General features: G+C 40.7%; 1 protein-coding gene across 2 annotated transcripts in view; it reads right to left on the bottom strand.

The window, feature by feature from the left end:
• Positions 1–2,104: 2,104 nt before the first annotated feature.
• LOC117507426 (SRSF protein kinase 2-like) overlaps positions 2,105–19,495 on the bottom strand; it is a 40,606-nt gene continuing 23,215 nt past the window's right edge. For both annotated transcript variants that reach the window (XM_034167296.1, XM_034167297.1), the window contains 4 exons: positions 4,993–5,100; positions 4,467–4,536; positions 4,296–4,388; positions 2,105–2,779 (listed from right to left, as the gene is read on the bottom strand). In XM_034167296.1, the coding sequence (XP_034023187.1) occupies positions 2,595–2,779; positions 4,296–4,388; positions 4,467–4,536; positions 4,993–5,100 (456 nt within the window). In that variant the 3' untranslated portion in view covers positions 2,105–2,594. The remainder of the gene's footprint in view (positions 2,780–4,295; positions 4,389–4,466; positions 4,537–4,992; positions 5,101–19,495) is intronic.

The raw sequence follows: 19,495 nt of genomic DNA, 5'->3' as shown, positions 1-19,495 counted from the left end.
CTAGTTTAGTGATTCACAGGATTGCTAAAAAAGCAGTTTGAACATAATAGTTTTGAGTTTGTAGCGTTAACAGCAGATGCTACTATTATTGTGAACACCCCCTTTTCTTTTCTTTTTTTACTAATAGCCCAGTTTCATAGCCTTAAGAATGTGCATATCATGAATGCTTGGTCTTGTTGGATTTGTGAGAATCTATTGAATCTACTGGTACCTTGTTTCCCATGTAACAATGAGAAATATACTCAAAACCTGGATTAATCTTTTTAGTCACATAGCACTGCTATTATTCTGAACACTACTTTATGTGAAAAATTCACAAAAATTTCCAAAGGCTGTAACTTCAAACGTTTTCAAGATACAGACCTAATATTTGGCATTTCACCCTAACTTTGAAATGTGATTAACATATAAAATTGACAGAATAAAGTTGAGTAGTGACCTGGGAATTTTTATCAAAACTGTGATTTCAGTCAGAATGACCCTGGTGTATAGCATGAAGTGCCATAATCAAGTTCTTGTGATAGATGCAAGTGCAAACATTTGATAGGGTTATTTCTATAGTCTTGCTGTGTTGTGTGTTGGGGAGCTTGGCTGGACACTGTTTTGTTGGGTTTGTGTTTGTTTTCCTTCCTAGGTGGTCTGGGACTGACCTCTGGGAAAATTGTGCTGCAGAAGAGTCTCTCACCTCTGTGATGATTGGTTGCACCTGTTGCATCCTCGCGCGGCTCTTTATCAGGATGATCTGCAAGACCTGTGACATTCACGTGCAGACTAAGGACTCTCAGCTGGCGTCAATGAAGAAATGAGGAGTTGCATTTAAGCCAGCAGTGATGAGGGCTGTTTGCCGGAGAATACAACCTTGTTACGACCTTGTATCGACCATTGGGGACGCTGAGGGCCGCTCCAGAGTTTGACGTTACGTCTGTGAAGGAGGACTAGGGTGAGAGGCAAAAGCTGTCAGCACACGTTAGAGGTGATTATCTTTAAAGGCTTATTTGTGAATATAATGTGGTGTTTTTTGCACAGCTAAATTTGAACATTGAAGAAATTGTCTTGTTTGCTCTTCGCGGCTGTGGTGTGCGGAATAATAAACCTACACAAGCCATGAGCAGCTGTTCATCTGAATTAACTCTGAAACCTGAACGGAACGTGTTGCTGATAAGTGTGCCTTTAATAGCTTTCTGGTAATAGTATCGAATAATCTCACCTCTGTTCCCCCTCCACAGAGTACAGTTCTGGGAAAAGCCACCTGGGGGGTGTCGGCGGAAAACTGAGTCCAGAACGTTCGGGCTCCGGTCCGTTGAGGCGCTGAGAGAGCGAGCAGCCTCTTCACCCCACCAGTATTATTTAATTTGTATTTCTTGTACAGTACCGATGGGTGATTAGAAAATAAAATTGCTTCTTTTGGAGCTGCTTCTGGTTATTTAGCGCTGGGTTCAGTCAGACGCTGGACCGCTCCTCGAGCCGCGTCCCACACATAACATGCTGAGCCTAATTTTAAGTTCTGAATTTTCTTCCTTGAAAACAGCATAAGTCTCTTTGATAGACATATAAAGGGGGTGCTTCTGAAGGTTAGATTTCCCACTTTCATTTCATACTGTCACCACATCCCGTTTCCCAGGAGCCATCCTATTGATCTCATCCTAATGGTAAAATTCCTGTGCTCTTCTCACAGTTTCTTCAGTTCTTTGGTCCTGTTATGTCTTGATCTGTTCTGATAATTTTATTCCAAACTCCTTGGCCAGCACAGGAAGCACAGCCCTGCATTTTCCTATGCGTTCTGGTAGCGTTCTCTTCACTCGATTTGTGGCCCTTGATAGCAAAGGCCTTTCTGCTGGTGTGAGTGGCATTCTGGCTCAACTGTATTAGAAATACGCGTATATCAGAAAATGAAAATGTTTGACAATATAGGCTGATCATAAATATTAATGTTGATAAAAGGTGATGTCTTACTTGTATGTGATCTCATGAAAAATAAACGTGACTTCCGCGACAGACTTTGATGTAGATTTACTCAACACAGTAAAGTATTTTTATTATGCATCACATCAGTTTTACTTTCATTGATCACAGATTTATGAATGAAATTGGTTTCTTTCCCAAGTGGATTCATTTATTGGTAATAAAAACAGAATATTCACTTTTGTGACTTCCGTGACATCAAAATGAGGTACAATCCATCTTCTCAACTCAGGAAACTGGCAATCCAGACATACTCTGCTGCAATATTGTTTCAAGTGAGCTTGTTTTATGTGCCCAGCCTGGCCAGATCAAACTGTCTATGGTAAATTCCACAGTGCAGAAGTGTAATGCACTGACTTCATTGAAGGACACCCCTAGTGTTGTGTCTTCTGTGACCATAGTAACAGTACTGGAGGGACCTATCCCTATGATTTTTCATATATAGTAACTTCAGATACATATCTTTGTAATATGGTGCAGTTTTAAACACTTGGTGAAATCTGAAAAAAATGGCTATGATGTATAGGTTAGCTTGGAATGGCTGACATGATGCCAGCACCAGGTCTTCTACAGCGCAGTTTAAACACGTTGAAAAGCCCACGTACACGTGTGTCCAAACCCAGCCCGTGAGCCTAGGAGCAGATCCAGGGGTGCTTCAGACACTGGGCAGCTGTGGCTCTTTTCTCTGGCTGCAGCTCCAACATGGTCAGGAGGAAGGAGCTGAACTGGAAAGCTTCTTCACGCGGCCACTCGTACTTATCCAGCAGGATCTCAACCAAACTCCACGGTTTCAGATTTGAGATGCGCCACAATTTTCCTGGACAGACAAGCACATGTTCCATTATGTCATCTACCAGAGGTGGTAGTAAGTCACTGTCAAATCATTGTCAAGTCATCAGTCTGCAAGTCCCAAGTCAGGTCTCAAGTCAGCTTGCAAACAATTGGTGGTCATTATGATCTGAGACTTGACTTGGGACTTGCTGATTCATGACTTGAGAGTGACTTGATGGTGACTTACTCCCACCTCTGTCATCTACCATCTGTAATTTAATGTTTTATTCTTTTGCATTCAAAATAAAGACTTTCAAATGCTGTAAATTTGTCATATAACTGGAAATAAAATGCTATAAATATCAATACAAGAAGAAGGCACATTCTTGTACTGAGCATTGGCCGCACATAATTTGTCTCATGACACTGAATTGATTTTGCATTTGATTGATCATTTTGGTCGATAACTTAGGAGATATTCATGTCATGTTTTTTTGTGTTTTGATACTGAATTTGGAAATAAAAACAATCAGTTATGTTGCTGACCTAACTGCACTACCACACTGGCATTTGGGTAAATAGATTATTGGCACTTCTTCTTTCAAAATTTAAAGCTGAAAAGTTTATAATTTATGTAGTCCTTCTTGCAAGCTCAGTTGAATTGCTTGCTTCAGACAGATGTACCATACAGTTTGTATCTCACAATGACAAGACATATTCAACAACTTGAAATGGTCATGTATCTATTCACTGGCTTGTCCAAAGAAAACTGCATGTAAAAGTGATGAATACATATGTACAGTTGTGCTCAAAAGTTTACATCCCCTGGCAGAATTTTAGTGGGTTTTTTTTTTTGGCCATTTTTCAGAGCATGTGAATGATAACACAAAAACTATTTTTTCACTCATAGTTAGTGGTTGGATTAAACCATTTATTGTCAAACAACTGCATTTACTCTTTTTAAATCATAATGACAACAGAACCTGCCCATATGAGGCTCTCTGATGATAAATTTTACTCTGAATGTCTTGGACTTTATTTACATCAGTTATGAAGAAATACAAACAGTATGACACTCTATGGTAAATCTGCATGGAGTAGACAGTTCTCAAAAACTGAGCGACTGTGCAAGAAGGAGAAGAGTAAGAAAAGCCACCAAGACACCCAGACAATCCAAAAGAAGTTATAGGCTTCTGTGACTGTGATTGGAGAAATTGTCCATTAATGTGTATTAATAATACCAATAATAATAATATTTGTGATAAGAATATGGAAAAGCCCAAGGGTTGTAGCGGCACTCTTATTCAAAATGTGATAGAAACCAGCTTTGATTGCCATTCAGCTTTTGTCTGTACAGTTTTAATACTAATGGTTGCCCGCATGCTGATACGTTATGTTTCATTATGTAACAAATACACAGTAGTCCTCCCCTAATCTCAGGAACGGTTTAAAATTCAACAGATGTTAGAGCAGTGACTGAGCAGCCAAACATCAGATGGCGATTATTTGATGCCTTATTTCTGTGCTGTCACTGCATGTTTAATAATAATGTTCATTTTTACCTTTACGGTTGAAGTACTGTTTGGATTTTCTGCCAGAGAGAGCAAACTGGGTTGGAAGTGGTCCCAGCAGTTCAATGATGTGGGCAATGTGGTCTGATGGAACACAAGTAACATGTGAAGCTCACGTACTTTATTGAGCACAAAGAGCTAAACGACATGTGGTAAACTGACCTTCCTCCAGGGAGAACGTGGCTCCAGGCTGTGGGTCAAACAGGTAATCACCCGTGGCCAGCTCAAAGGCCTACAGTGTCCACACAGAGACGAGAAGGTGGGTAGGACCACACATGGACTGAACATTCCTAATGTTTCAACATGCATGTAATCTTTTTCCTCTTTTTTTCTGTACATTCGTTCGCAGTTGTGTGTGTGAGGTGCTGTTATTGGTCCTTTGTGTCAGTCCAAAAAAAAATCTGGCCCAATCATTGGGTCAATTTAGAATTTTTAGGGAGTGGTTACAGATGCACCTGTGGTTACTATTAAACATTAATGTGAACATGACCTTTGACTTTAAGTGGTGTTGAAAGGTCAAACCTATGGTCATAACTATAAATCAAGGGTGGCCTTGACATTGGATTTGTGATTCAGAGCAGCACTGAATCACAACCAGTTAAATAATATGCATGCAGCCCCTTTTCTTTTTTTCTTTTGTTTTGTCATTTATAATTATGACCAATGTTCACCTTGTAGGTCTGCTCACCGTGCAGGCAGTGCTCCAGATGTCCGCTGGCATGCTGTAATCTGCGCCGATTAGGACTTCCACTGAACGGTACTGACATGTCTGGATGTCTTCAGTGAAGTGTTTATTCTGAATGACAGCAAAGTGAGACAAAATACCACAGCTATTTTTTGTGTAATAGACTGTACAGCTGCTTGTGTCACCACAAATCTTGTGGAGATCTGAGTAATTCAAAAACTTTTACAAGTATTCCATTCATTTCTGGAATCTTCCATGCTGTTTAAAGAAGGCATTCATTTTTCTTTATGTAAGCACATGACCCACTGAACATCTGACATGTTGAAGAAAACTGAAATAAATTTTCTAAATAATGTTATATGGAATTCAAGTAGACATTCACATCCACATTCACTTCATTGGTTAATGGAGGTAAAAGTAGCAGCCATATTATGAGGGGCAATTCTGTGCCACGTGAAAACAGATAGGGCCTGATTTACTAAAGGTTATAATGTGTGCAACCACCACAGCACTCACAATATAAATTTAAAAAATTTAAATAAACATAAACTTTCAAAGTGCAGTTACATTCATAAATTTGCAATTTATGCTTTGTCCACCAAAGTGTGCAAAAATGTTTTTAGGGAAGATGCAAAGAAGTGAGGTTTGCACACACAACATGATTCATCAAGGTCAAAAGGAAATTTACCGGGTGCTGATAACTTCTGAACTTAGCACAATTAAAACCCTGGAGCTGGCTTACATTACATCCGGAAAGTATTCACAGCACTGCTTTTTCCACATTTTATGTTACAGCTTTATTCCAAAATGGAGTAAATTAATTTTTTCTCTCAAAAGTCTACTCACAACACCCCATAATGACAACATGAAAAAAGTTTTATTGAATTGTTTGCAAATTTATTAAAACAATAAAACTAAGAAATCACGTACATAAGTATTCACAGCCTTTGTTCAATACTTTGTTGATGCACCTTTGGCAGAAATTACAGCCTCACATCTTCTTGAATATGATGCCACAAGCTTGGCGCATCTATCAGTGGGCAGTTTTGCCCATTCCTCTTTGTAGCACTTCTCAAGCTCTATCAGGTTAGATGTCGGTGCACAGCCATTTTCAGGTGTCTCCAGGGATGTTCAGTCGGATTCAGGTCTGGGCTCTGGCTGGGCCACTCAAGGACATTCACAGAGTTGTCCTGAAGAAACTCCTTTGATATCTTGGGTGTGTGCATAGGGTCATTGTCCTGCTGAAAGATGAACCGTCACCACATTCTGAGGTCAAGAGCGCTCTGGAGCAGGTTTTCATCCAGGATGTCTCTGTACATTGTTGCATTCATGTTTCCCTCAATCCTGACTAGTCTCCCAGTTCCTGCTGCTGAAAAACATCCACACAGCATGATGCTGCCACCACCATGCTTCTCTGCAGGGATGGTGCCTGGTTTCCGTCAAACATGACACACAGCATTCACGTCAAAGAGCTCAATGTTTGTCTCATCAGACCAGAGAATTTTGTTTCTCATGGTCCAAGAAACCTTCAGGTGCCTTTTGGAAAACTCCAGGCAGGCTGCCATGTGCCTTTTACAAGGAGTGGCTTCCATCTGGCTACTTCATCACACAGGCCTCATTGATGGATTGCTGCAGAGATGGTTGTGCTTCTGGAAGGTTCTCCTCTCTCCACCGTGGAATGCTGGAGTGCTGACAGAGTGACCATTGGGTTCTTGGTCACCTCCCTGACTAAGACCCTTCTTCCCTCAGTTTCGACAGGCAGCCAGCTCTAGGAAGCGTTCTAGTGGATCTGAATTTCTTCCATTTACGGATGATGGAGGCCACTGTGCTCATTGGGACCTTTACACCAACAGAAATGTTTCTGTACCCTTCCCCAGATTTGTGACTTAAGACAATCCTGTCTCAGAGGTCTACAGACAATCCCTTTGACTTCATGCTTGGTTTGTGCTCTGACATGCACTGTCAACTATGGGACCTTATATGTAGACAGGTGTGTGCCTTTCCAGATCATGTCCAATCAACTGAATTTACCTGTAGCTATAGAAACATCTCAAGGATGATCAGAGATAACAGGATGCACCTGAGCTCAATTTTGAGCTACACAGCAAAGGCTGTGAATACTTATGGACATGTGATTTCTTAGTTATTTCAGTTTTAATAAATATGCAAAAATCTAAAATACAAATCCACTTTTTTCATATTGTCATGATGGGGTATTGTGTATAGAATTTTGAGGGAAAAAATGAATGTCATCCATTTTGGAATAAGGCTGTAATATAACAAACTGTGGACAAAGAGAAACACTGAATACCTTCCGGATGAATTATATACAGCTTCATGGTGAAGTGGTATAGAGAAGGATTTTTTTTAAAAAGAAAACTTAAAGGTTCAGCTACTACACTCAACAAAAATATAAACGCAACACTTTTGGTTTTGCTCCCATTTTGTATGAGATGAACTCAAAGATCTAAAACTTTTTCCACATACACAATATCACCATTTCCCTCAAATATTGTTCACAAACCAGTCTAAATCTGTGATAGTGAGCACTTCTCCTTTGCTGAGATAATCCATCCCACCTCACAGGTGTGCCATACCAAGATGCTGATTAGACACCATGATTAGTGCACAGGTGTGCCTTAGACTGCCCACAATAAAAGGCCACTCTGAAAGGTGCAGTTTTATCACACAGCACAATGCCACAGATGTCACAAGATTTGAGGGAGCGTGCAATTGGCATGCTGACAGCAGGAATGTCAACCAGAGCTGTTGCTCGTGTATTGAATGTTCATGTCTCTACCATAAGCCGTCTCCAAAGTCGTTTCAGAGAATTTGGCAGTACATCCAACCAGCCTCACAACCGCAGACCACGTGTAACCACACCAGCCCAGGACCTCCACATCCAGCATGTTCACCTCCAAGATCGTCTGAGACCAGCCACTCGGACAGCTGCTGAAACAATCGGTTTGCATAACCAAAGAATTTCTGCACAAACTGTCAGAAACCGTCTCAGGGAAGCTCATCTGCATGCTCGTCGTCCTCATCGGGGTCTCGACCTGACTCCAGTTCATCGTCGTGACCGACTTGAGTGGGCAAATGCTCACATTCGCTGGTGTTTGGCACGTTGGAGAGGTGTTCTCTTCACGAATGATGCGAAGGAGATGTGTTGCACTGCATGAGGCAAATGGTGGTCCCACCAGATACTGACTGGTATCCCCCCCAGTAAAACAAAACTGCACCTTTCAGAGTGGCCTTTTATTGTGGACAGTCTAAGGCACAAGTTTTAGATCTTTGAGTTCATCTCATACAAAATGGGAGCAAAACCAAAAGTGTTGCGTTTATATTTTTGTTGAGTATATTTCCCAGAAGGCACATTGGCGATGCAAGCCTAGATTTGTTCTGTGTTGGTGAAAGAAAACTCTGTGCTCCACTCCACTATGAAGATGATGTATTGCAATGCACATGCATTTTAACGTAGTACAGTACATGAGGATAGTTGTCAAGTGTTCATTCAGTTTCTACACAGTGGTCTTTTATATCAATCTTTTACATATATATTATATTGTATTATAAGCAGTGGTATGAGCGAGTCAAAAAAAAAAAAACCTGAAGCAGCATTTGCTCTGATAGTGCTGATTGACTGTGCCAGAAGCCCTGTGCAGCTGCACACACTGAGCCAGAGACGGTAGACAGTACGTTGGTCGAGCTTCATCGCCTCACCACAGAAAATATGGAGTTGCAAGAAACATTCAACTTGTCAAGATAAGGTGCTGAAGCAATCCCTTCTGCAGATTCTCGATACTTTGAGGTTTTTTCACCGTGTCAAACTTACAATACTTCATTCTGGACACGATGGAAAGTGGTCTATAGAACTCTTTGCTTTTTAATTGCTTGATTTTTAAAAATAACTGGCTCTTTGGACAGCATATAAAATAATAACTTTGTTATAATGGTTGTTTTTGTCCATTTACATGTCTGAATCACTCAATCACCAATCTCTTCATGTAAACAGACTATGCCGGCGGCACTGTGGATTCGTGGTTAGCACTGCTGCCTCACAGCCAGAAGATCGTGGAATCACATCCCACCTGTGGCCTTTCTGTATGGGTTTGCATGTTCTCCCTGTGTCTGTGTGGGTTCTTTCCAGTTGCTCTGACTTCCTCCCACATCCAAAGACACGCAGATTAGTTGAACTGGAAACTTTAAATTGCCCATAGGTGCGGGTGTGAATGTGTCTGTCTGTCTATATGTGGCGCTGTGATAGGCTGGCGTCCTGTCCAGGGTGTACCCTGCCTTACGCCCTATGCCTGCTGGGATGGGCTCCAGCTCCCCGTGACCCTTGACTGGAGTAAGCAGGTATAGAAAATGAGTGAAGGAATGAACAGATTCCAAACCGCTTTGTACTTCAGTGATGTGTGATTGATATATATATATATTAACCACAGGGGTGTCCTCTATAAACCATGGCAATTAAAAATCTCTTGTGCTGGCGTAAAGTTTATAGTTTTGCTACCTTTTAAAACCAGCCCACGTAGCAATCAGCTCAGAGTGGGAAAAAAATATGAAAAGTCTTTTTAACCAGAGGGCAAAAGATGTTTTTCTTTCTGGCAAACGTCTGGTTACTTCCAGAAACACTGAGCAGTTTTTAACAAAGTAGGTCACAGTAAATCACGCCCCAACAGCGCTCCCCCTGTGGCCGTTTCTAAACACAAACCTTTTAGAACCCGCACGTGTGCTGGAAGATTTCCCGCTCTGAGGGGGTGACGTGTACAAGAGATTTGCACACACACATTTCCTCCCATGTGTGGTACATTGAAGCACTGATCACATCAGTGTGTTGTTCTCTGCAGAGGGGAGTGTAAGTACTTGTGTGGAACGTAAAATAACTCAGATGAGTAAATTTTCATCAGTCTTGATTAAAGGCCTTGGTCAAGGTCATCAAAAAGTCTGTGCTCAAAAACACTTTCCAGAATATGACATGTTTATGCAGGTGATCCAAACCCTATATCGATCAACTATGTTTCATTATGCGGAAAAAGTGATGACATCATTAAAAACAGCATGAAACGATGTATAGTCCACAAAACACATTTCCAAGATATCCGCAATGAACAGGGCTGGATTCAAAATGTGCATGTCTCAGATGGCTTTTATTCCGTCTGTGTGTTTTTTTGCATGCATAATTTCATAAACAACACTATGTTACATCTACAGTATTTATGTTACTTTAAATTTGTCCTCATCCCATCTCAGCAGGCTGTAGATTGACTCCTCAGTACTTTGATTTGTATATAAAGTGACTGTATTGTGCAAAATTGGTTGTTTCCCCCCATTAACTGGTAAATAGCTGGTGTTTCATGTTAAACATCCTCAAGGTCTCACAATTCTACACTAGGAAAAAAAAATCTGTTTTTACTACAAAAAAAAAAACAACAACTGCTCACCAGAAAATGTTGGGGGGGGGGGAAGTATATGTACACAACATGGTATCTGAGCAATTAGTGTGTTTGTGTCCAGTGCCGAAGGCTGCTGGGTCAAGACTCTCCCTGCCCATTCTCCATGTGATGTGAAGTTGTGTCAGGAAGGCCATCTGCAGGTGCCAAATCAACATGGAGATCCATGCCAAGTGCTATGGGAACTTGAGGAAATGCTTTGTGTGCTTGCAGCCAAGTTGCTCCCTAATGATGGCTCCTTTTAGTGTGAAGTTGTGCAGCATCAGTTGTTGGTGGCAAAAGCTCTTGCTACTCCCTTCTTGAACAGAGTAACCCTAGCACTGTCAGTGGTGTCATCAGAAGAGCTATAAACAAGACATATGAACTTCTCAGCATTTGCCTCGGAGTCCTTGGTGAGTGGTTCCTGTCGAAGGTTTGGTTGGAGCATCTTGTGCTCTCTGAATACTTTCAAAGCTGTCTTCTTATTGTGTCCAGCTAAGTAGGAAGTTGAGTCACTTCCAGTGAGGGCATGGAAGGGCAGCAACAGCTTCACATCCTCATCATTCAGGGCATTGGCTGGCCAATTATATAGGTTTTCACATCGTTTTCTCATTTCATCATCAGCATTGATGAAAAAAAATACACAAGAGTCAGTCACATCCCATCAAGGAATGAATACAGTGATGTGATTTTTAAATCCACAGGAGAAGTTTTTCAACAGGCCCATATAAGTAAGACTGACAAATGCATGTATTTGTAGGACTGATTGTGCAGCAGAGGCATGGGGAAAAATTGGTTTTGTTATCAATTTCTTTTGTAGAACAAGCTTCTACAAAGGATGAAAAGAGGAGGCGGCCATGTTGTTTCATCAGTGGTGGGCACTGTTCAGCTAATCCGATAACCAATAATTATTGAAGCTAACGTTTTTGTTACCGGATTAGCTTTTCTGAAGATTTGAACATTAACACACAGATGCCCAAAGGGATTATGGGTAAACTTAGCCTCCGCTCATACTGATTGGTTGACTAATTCATTCTCTGTAAAAACTAACACAAGTGAATCAATGTAACATGTGTGTTGGTGTTCACAAGCAAATGTGCTTTTGTAAAATATGTCATTCTTTTTTCATTTCTGTAAAAAAAAGGCATTTGCAAATCTAAAAAGTCTGTTAAATTGTGATTCAGGCCATGTGATATAACCGGCGTCAAAATGCATAGAACACTGCCATCTACTGGGAACCCGTTATCTCACAGTGTTGTCGACCTCAGGATTTTAAAATTATCTGTAGGTTTCCAAAACCTGAGAGACCACACACGTGGAGATAAAAAAAAATCACAGATCTGACAGGTTTGGTCGTACAGTGTGTGATGTGCAGCCACACACACAGACAACACATCCCACACACAGATTTCACATACAAAGATTCCCAGGTCAGACAGGAAATCTCACAAAATCTCTTGAGATTAAACGTGACTTCAGAGTAAACAAACGGAGATAGTTTGTGGACTATTTACAACAGAGGAAAAAACACGATACAAAAAGAAAAGGCGTTCTTTAAAAGAGTGGAGACAGCGTGACCACCAGACGTTCTGGTAACCCATTTTGAGTTTAGATTTTGCTCCATGCGTCTGTCACCTCACTTTCTGATTGGCTGCATGTCACATTCAGCTCCTCACGTCCTTCCGAGCAGATCAGAGTGCTCTTAAAACACCACACATGGCAGGAATATCTAAGATTATCTTTAGCGTCATCACGATTGTCGGGGTGTTCTTAAGATTGTCAGAAGGGGAAGATTGGTTCTGATATAGGCCTAATTATCTTGCCGTGTGAACCAGGCTTAACAGATCTGTTGTTATGACGCCTCACAGAGCGACTGACTGATCCGTTGTGACACCACACAGAGCGGCTTACCGATCGGATGTTATGACACCTCACAGAGCGACTGAATGATTTGTTGTTACGACACCTCATGGAGCGACTGATTGATCCGTTGTTATGACACCGCACAGAGCGACTGATTGATTTGTTGCTATGACTCCGCATGGAGCGACTAACCGATCGCATGTTATGACGCTTCACGGAGCGACTGATTGATGCGTTATTATGACACCGCACCATAAAGTTAAACGACCAAAATGCCAACATTCTTGGCACAATGAACATGTTTTCACTATTATTTGATTTCTTTGTGTGACTGACATCATTATTCAAGCATTCAAAAGGCGATTCCTATCGCCACACAACTCCAACCAAACACACGACAGTTTTTTGACAGTTCTTGTTATTGAAAGAAACTGCGTCTACCTAACCGGATAGAGTTGTGACGTCATCATGCATGCATTTAGGCGCTGTCTAGCGAGATCTTGAAAATCCTCCATTACAATTTAACAGACTTTACAAATGCCTTTATTTATTTACAAATGACAAAAATGACATATTTTACAAAAGCACATTTATTTGTAAACACCAACACACATTACATTGATTCACTTGCGTTGTTTTTACATAGAATGAATTAGTCAACAAATCAGTATGAGTGGAGGCTAAGTTTACCCATAATCCCTTTCGGCATCTGTGTGTTAATGTTCAAATCTTCAGAATTAGTGCATTATTTTAAAATTAACAGATATGTGTTATATATCACTTTGTACATTTTAAGAGTTTACATTAATGTAGTTATTCTATCCAGATTAATTTGATTTATAAATCAAAACCATAAGTCAAACCTGCTTTCCATTTCAAGACCTCTGCCTCATGGTTGGACCACTGTATGCTATCAAGGTAAATGATGCTTCTCTACAGCAGTGGGCAGAGCGCATAAAGACAGAAGTAGTGCCTCATTGCTGTGTTTGGGTTTGTGATTGCCTTTGATTCTGTTAGATGCTTTGGCAGTGTTTAAACTCAAAATCAGCTTGTTAGTAGTTGAGAGTGTATTGGGTACAATCCTGAAAGTTATCGGTTAGCTGTAGCTTCCGATACGACCAGGTTGCGTGTGAGTGCACGTGCACGTGGGACACGACTCTCCTGAGACATAATTTGAGCTAACTGACACTGCTAATTCTTGTAAGATACACACACAAAACAAATCCACTGTGCTGTGTGTTAACAGGAAGAGAAAGAAAACCTGGACTCATTTCTGTTGTGATTTTTTTTTTTTTTTTTTTTTTCGCTGAACTCATAAACATTCATTATTTGTATACCATCATTTGGGTTAATGTTTGGCCCTGTAATTAGCCAAGAGAATTTTCATATCTGTAGGTAGTTTCAAAGATGAATATTTGCCATTTACTACAACTCTATTTTTGCAATTCAACTGCAATTTCAGGGGTACTTCTAAAATATTTTGGAGCATCCTCTGCCACTGGTCAGGATGAGCCACCCATCTCCCACACTAGACATGACTCTGCTGGAATAGTCTCAGTGCTTCAGGATGAGGAGCAGCCATCTACCTCATCAGCTCCACAGGCTTCTTCTGGAATGGTCTCTCAGCCCTTCAGGATAAGCTATCATCTATGTCCTCAGCTACTCATATGTCTCCACAAATATCTGATATTGAGGATGAAGACCTCTTTGCCTCTACTTCTCCCCAGCATGAGGCCTCAGGTGGGTTTTTGCATCTCTCTCTCTCTCTCTCTCTCTCTGTGTGTGTGTGTGTGTGTGTGTGTGTGTGTGTGTGTGTGTGTGTGTGTGTGTGTGTGTGTGTGTGTGTGTGTGTGTGTGTGTGTGTGTGTGTGTGTGTGTGTGTGTGTGTGTGTGTGTGTGTGTGTGTGTGTGTGTGTGTGTGTGTGTGTGTGTGTAGAGGGGCTATGCTTAGGCTACAAGACAATGGGACAACTGCAATTTAATGTCATTTTACAACCCCAATTCCAGCAAAGTTGAGACGTGTCAAATCTAAATAAAAACAGAATACAATGATTTGCAAATCCTCTTCAACCTATATTCAATTGAATACACCACAAAGACAAGATATTTAATGTTCAAACTGATAATCAGAGACCCCTCCCATCCTGGACACTATTTGTTTGAATTATTGCCATCAGGCAGATGATACAGGGCACTTAAGGCCAGAACAAACAGACTTAAAAATAGCTTTGTGGGAAGAACTATTTGGGCACTGAATGCTGCTGGTCCTGCCATTTTATGATTGTGATTGAGTGTTTTAACTAGGTTTTATGTCGAATTTTTAAGGTTATTTATTTATTCTATTTATTTATTTTAAATGTGCTTTTAAGAGATTGTTTTTAATTTCATTGTCATGCACAGTATTTTTTCTGGTGTCATGTACAATGATAATAATAAATTCTATTCTGTTCTATTCTATAAACTATTGTTTTTGTGCAAATATTTGCTCATTTTGAAATGGATGCATGCAACACATTTTCAAAAAAGTTGGGATGGGGCACAAAAGACTGGGAATGCTGATGAATGCTCAAAGAACACCTGCTTGGAAACAGGTGAGAGTCATGTTTGGGTATAAAAGGAGCAACCCCAAAAGGCTCAGCCGTTCACAAGCAAAGATGGGGTGAGGATCACCACTTTGTGAACAACTGCGTGAAAAAATGGTCCAACAGTTTAAGAACAATGTTTCTCAACATTCAATTGCAAAGAATTTAGGGATTCCATCATCTACAGTCCATAATATAATCAGAAGATTCAGAGAATCTGGAGAACTTTCTACACGTAAGCAGCAAGTCCGAAAGTCAACACTGAATGCCTGTGACCTTCAATCCCTCAGCCGGCACTGCATTAAAAACTGACATTGTGTAAAGGATCTTACCACGTGGGCTCAGGAACACCTCAGAAAACCATTGTCAGTTAACACAGTTTGTCGCTACATCTACAAGTGCAAGGTAAAACTCTACCATGCAAAGCCAAAGCCATACATCAACAACATCCAGAAATGCCACCACCTTCTCTGGGCTCGAGCTCATTTGAAATGGACAGACGCAAAGTGGAAAAGTGTGCTGTGGTCTGATGAGTCCACATTTCAAATTGTTTTTGGAAATCATGGATGTCGTGTCCTCTGGACAAAAGAGGAAAAAGACCATCGAGACTGTTACCAGCGCAAAGTTCAAAAGCCAGCATCTGTGATGGTTTGGGGGGGTGTTAGTGGCCATGGCATGGGCAACTTACACATCTGTGATGGCAGCATCAATGCTGAAAGGTACATCCAGATTTTGGAGCAACACATGCTGCCATCCAAGCAATGTCTTTTTCAGGGACATCCCTGCTTATTTCAGCAAGACAATGCCAAGCCATATTCTGCACGTGTTACAGCAGCGTGGCTTCGTAGTAAAAGAGTGTGGATCCTAGAATGGCCTGCCTGCAGTCCAGACCTGTCGCCCATTGAAAATGTGTGGTGCATTATGAAGTGCAAAATACAATAACGGAGACCCCGGACTGTTGAACAACAGAAGTCGTACATCAAGTAAGAATGGGAAAGAATTCCAGCTGCAAAGCTTCAACAATTAGTGTCCTCAGTTCCCAAATGCTTATTGAGTGTTGTTAGAAGGAAAGGTGATGTAACACAGTGGTAAACATACCACTGTCCCAGCTTTTTTGAAATGTGTTGCAGGTATCCATTTCAAAATGAGCAAATATTTGCACAAAACAATAAAGTTTATCAGTTTGAACATTAAATATCTTGTCTTTGTGGTGTATTCAATTGAATATAAGTTGAAGAGGATTTGCAATTCATTGTATTCTGCTTTTATTTACATTTTACATAATGTCCCAACAAGAAATAAACACTTCTAAAACTGAAAATTCTGTTTTTAGAACCTAATGTTAATTCTTCCGCCAGTTCGTTCGAAACGTGTTGCAGGCATCCATTTCAAAACGAGCAAATATTTGCACAAAAACAATCAAGTTTATCAGTTTGAACTAGTGATGGGATGAACAACACTGGTGCGTCAACACTGTGCCGAGCACACAAGAGTGAAACCCCGTATTGGTGCGTGTATCGCTTTAAGAAAAAAAATCATGTGACCAATACAGGAACTGTGTCGTTTGACTGCTCCGTGCCAAATTGTGTTTATAAGGAAACAAACTGTATTGACATGTTGCGGATTTGTTGGATGGAGTTTTGCTGTTGCATTTTTGCTTGCCCTCACCTTGTTCCACTGACTTCATGGATCATTCAAAGACGTTTCCCCAGTCTGGAATAATTTCGATCTTTTGACACCAAATAAGGTAAATCTTTTTCTCCTTTGGGCATTGTTTACTATTATTTTTCCAATTAGATATGTTTGTACTCTTTTACAATACTGGACGAATAACCAGAAAACATATCCACACCTTTATCAACTCGCACTGAAATTTTTATGCTCACCATCTTCATCTGTACCCTGTGAAAGAGTTTTTTTCTAAGGCAGGGGAACTGGTGTGTAAGAGGAGAAATCACCTTGGAGCAAAAACATTTCAGAAACCTTTGTTGCTCAATAAAAAATGCATAAATGAATCTATTTTTAGTCTTTTATTTCATATGCTTTAACACTTAAGTTAACAAATTTCCATACATAAGTTACAAATTTTAACTCTGAATTTTATTACAGACAAATTTGCTATATTTTACAAACCACCTCAGTTTAGCATTTACACAAACAAGGTTTTAAGCAAGTTTTACACTCTTCTCATGAACAGCTTAACTCGACACACAAATTGAGCACATGAAATTATGCAATATGAAATCATATTTTAAATAGAGGACTGGCGATTAATTATTTCACAGGCTGATGTTGGGTTTGCAGCACATTAGCTTTTCCATCTTATTTTCATTTTATTTGCCTGCAATGATTTTATAACTACAGCAGGGGTCACTATTGAGCGACCAACACAGTACCAACACAGTTTGTGTAGTGTGTCAATACACTCCTTGAGGTATCATCATCCCATCACTAGTTTGAACATTAAATATCTTGTCTTTGTGGTGTATTCAATTGAATATAGGTTGAAGGGGATTTGCAAATCTTGTATTCTGTTTTTATTTACATTTCACACAATGTTCCAACTTCATTGGAATTGGGGTTGTAATATTTCTGATAATTTCTTAGTAGGCCTATGAGTAATGTGCCAATATGCTGTCTGATAGAGGTGGGAGGAGATTGTGCACCTTATTGTTATATACTCAACAAAAATATAAACGCAACACTTTTGGTTTTGCTCCCATTTTGTATGAGATGAACTCAAAGATCTAAAACTTTTTCCACATACACAATATCACCATTTCCCTCAAATATTGTTCACAAACCAGTCGAAATCTGTGATAGTGAGCACTTCCCCTTTGCTGAGATAATCCATTCCACCTCACAGGTGTGCCATACGAAGATGCTGATTAGACACCATGATTAGTGCACAGGTGTGCCTTAGACTGCCCACAATAAAAGGCCACTCTGAAAGGTGCAGTTTTGTTTTATTGGGGGGGGGATACCAGTCAGTATCTGGTGTGACCACCATATGCCTCATGCAGTGCAACACATCTCCTTCGCATCATCCGTGAAGAGAACACCTCTCCAACGTGCCAAACACCAGCGAATGTGAGCATTTGCCCACTCAAGTCGGTTACGACGACGAACTGGAGTCAGGTCGAGACCCCGATGAGGACCACGAGCATGCAGATGAGCTTCCCTGAGACGGTTTCTGACAGTTTGTGCAGAAATTCTTTGGTTATGCAAACCGATTGTTTCAGCAGCTGTCCGAGTGGCTGGTCTCAGACGATCTTGGAGGTGAACATGCTGGATGTGGAGGTCCTGGGCTGGTGTGGTTACACGTGGTCTGCAGTTGTGAGGCTGGTTGGATGTACTGCCAAATTCTCTGAAACGCCTTTGGAGATGGCTCATGGTAGAGAAATGAACATTCAATACACGAGCAACAGCTCTGGTTGACATTCCTGCTGTCAGCATGCCAATTGCACGCTCCCTCAAATCTTGCGACATCTGTGGCATTGTGCTGTGTGATAAAACTGCAGCTTTCAGAGTGGCCTTTTATTGTGGGCAGTCTAAGGCACACCTGTGCACTAATCATGGTGTCTAATCAGCATCTTGGTATGGCACACCTGTGACGTGGGAAGGATTATCTTAGCAAAGGAGAAGTGCTCACTATCACAGATTTAGACTGGTTTGTGAACAATATTTGAGGGAAATGGTGATATTGTGTATGTGGAAAAAGTTTTAGATCTTTGAGTTCATCTCATACAAAATGGGAGCAAAACCAAAAGTGTTGCGTTTATATTTTTGTTGAGTGTAATTAAAAATGGCTGTTTGTGCAAAATTATGTAGGTTTTTTTTTTTGGTGGGGGGTGCTTGGAGGGGGTCTCGGCCAGGGGAGCAATTCAATGTAGAACGCCACTGGCCTGATGACCCAGAGATGAGCTCTCCAGGCCTGGTGATTTTCCATGAAGTGGTCTCATCACGCCTGCATAAATGACGCCATTAACAGTGTAAGATTTGCTAAGTTTGGAAAGACCACCTACTTTGGGTGGGGAAACTGACCCCCAAACTGTATAAAAATGATTGTCATCTTTTGTGTTTTGAAGGTGTCTGTTTTTGTTTTGTTTTTTTGTTTGTTTGTTTTTTTGAGGACTGTGGAATGTTTCCTTTGCCAGTAAATAAAATGGCTGTTCTGGAACTTTGAAGTTTCTCTGACTCTTTGAACGATTTTCAGGTGAAATATGAACAGCTGAGCACAGCAAAGATACTTAGACAGTTTGTCTGGTGTTCAAGTTCTGCAACAGTGTATAAAAAGTAAATAAAGGAGGTTTGTAAACACAATCATTATTTGAGGAACATAGACGTTTCAGGTTGGGGCGTCATGGGACTCTACACCCCCACCCTCCGCTCCCCATCTCTGCTTTGGCATGCTAGATATGAAGGCATGATTAAAAATATGTTGTTTCCTTGTCAATCAGATCTGTTCTGGAACCAGAAGCGAGTGAAATTAATAAAAGGAAGCAAACACTCCAATATTCAGAATTCAGAAAGTGTGAAGGAGAATAGCGCCACCTAAAGGACAGCAGCCTCTATCCTGACAGTGCCGTTTGTAGCCCGACAACTGGCCTTGAATTGGGCCAGATATTG

The sequence above is a fragment of the Thalassophryne amazonica genome, chromosome 3 (genome assembly GCF_902500255.1).
Source record: "Thalassophryne amazonica chromosome 3, fThaAma1.1, whole genome shotgun sequence".
Classification (NCBI taxonomy): Eukaryota; Metazoa; Chordata; class Actinopteri; order Batrachoidiformes; family Batrachoididae; genus Thalassophryne; species Thalassophryne amazonica.
The sequence above is the reverse complement of the archived record's forward strand: the minus strand, read 5'-3'. Positions and strand labels throughout refer to the sequence as shown.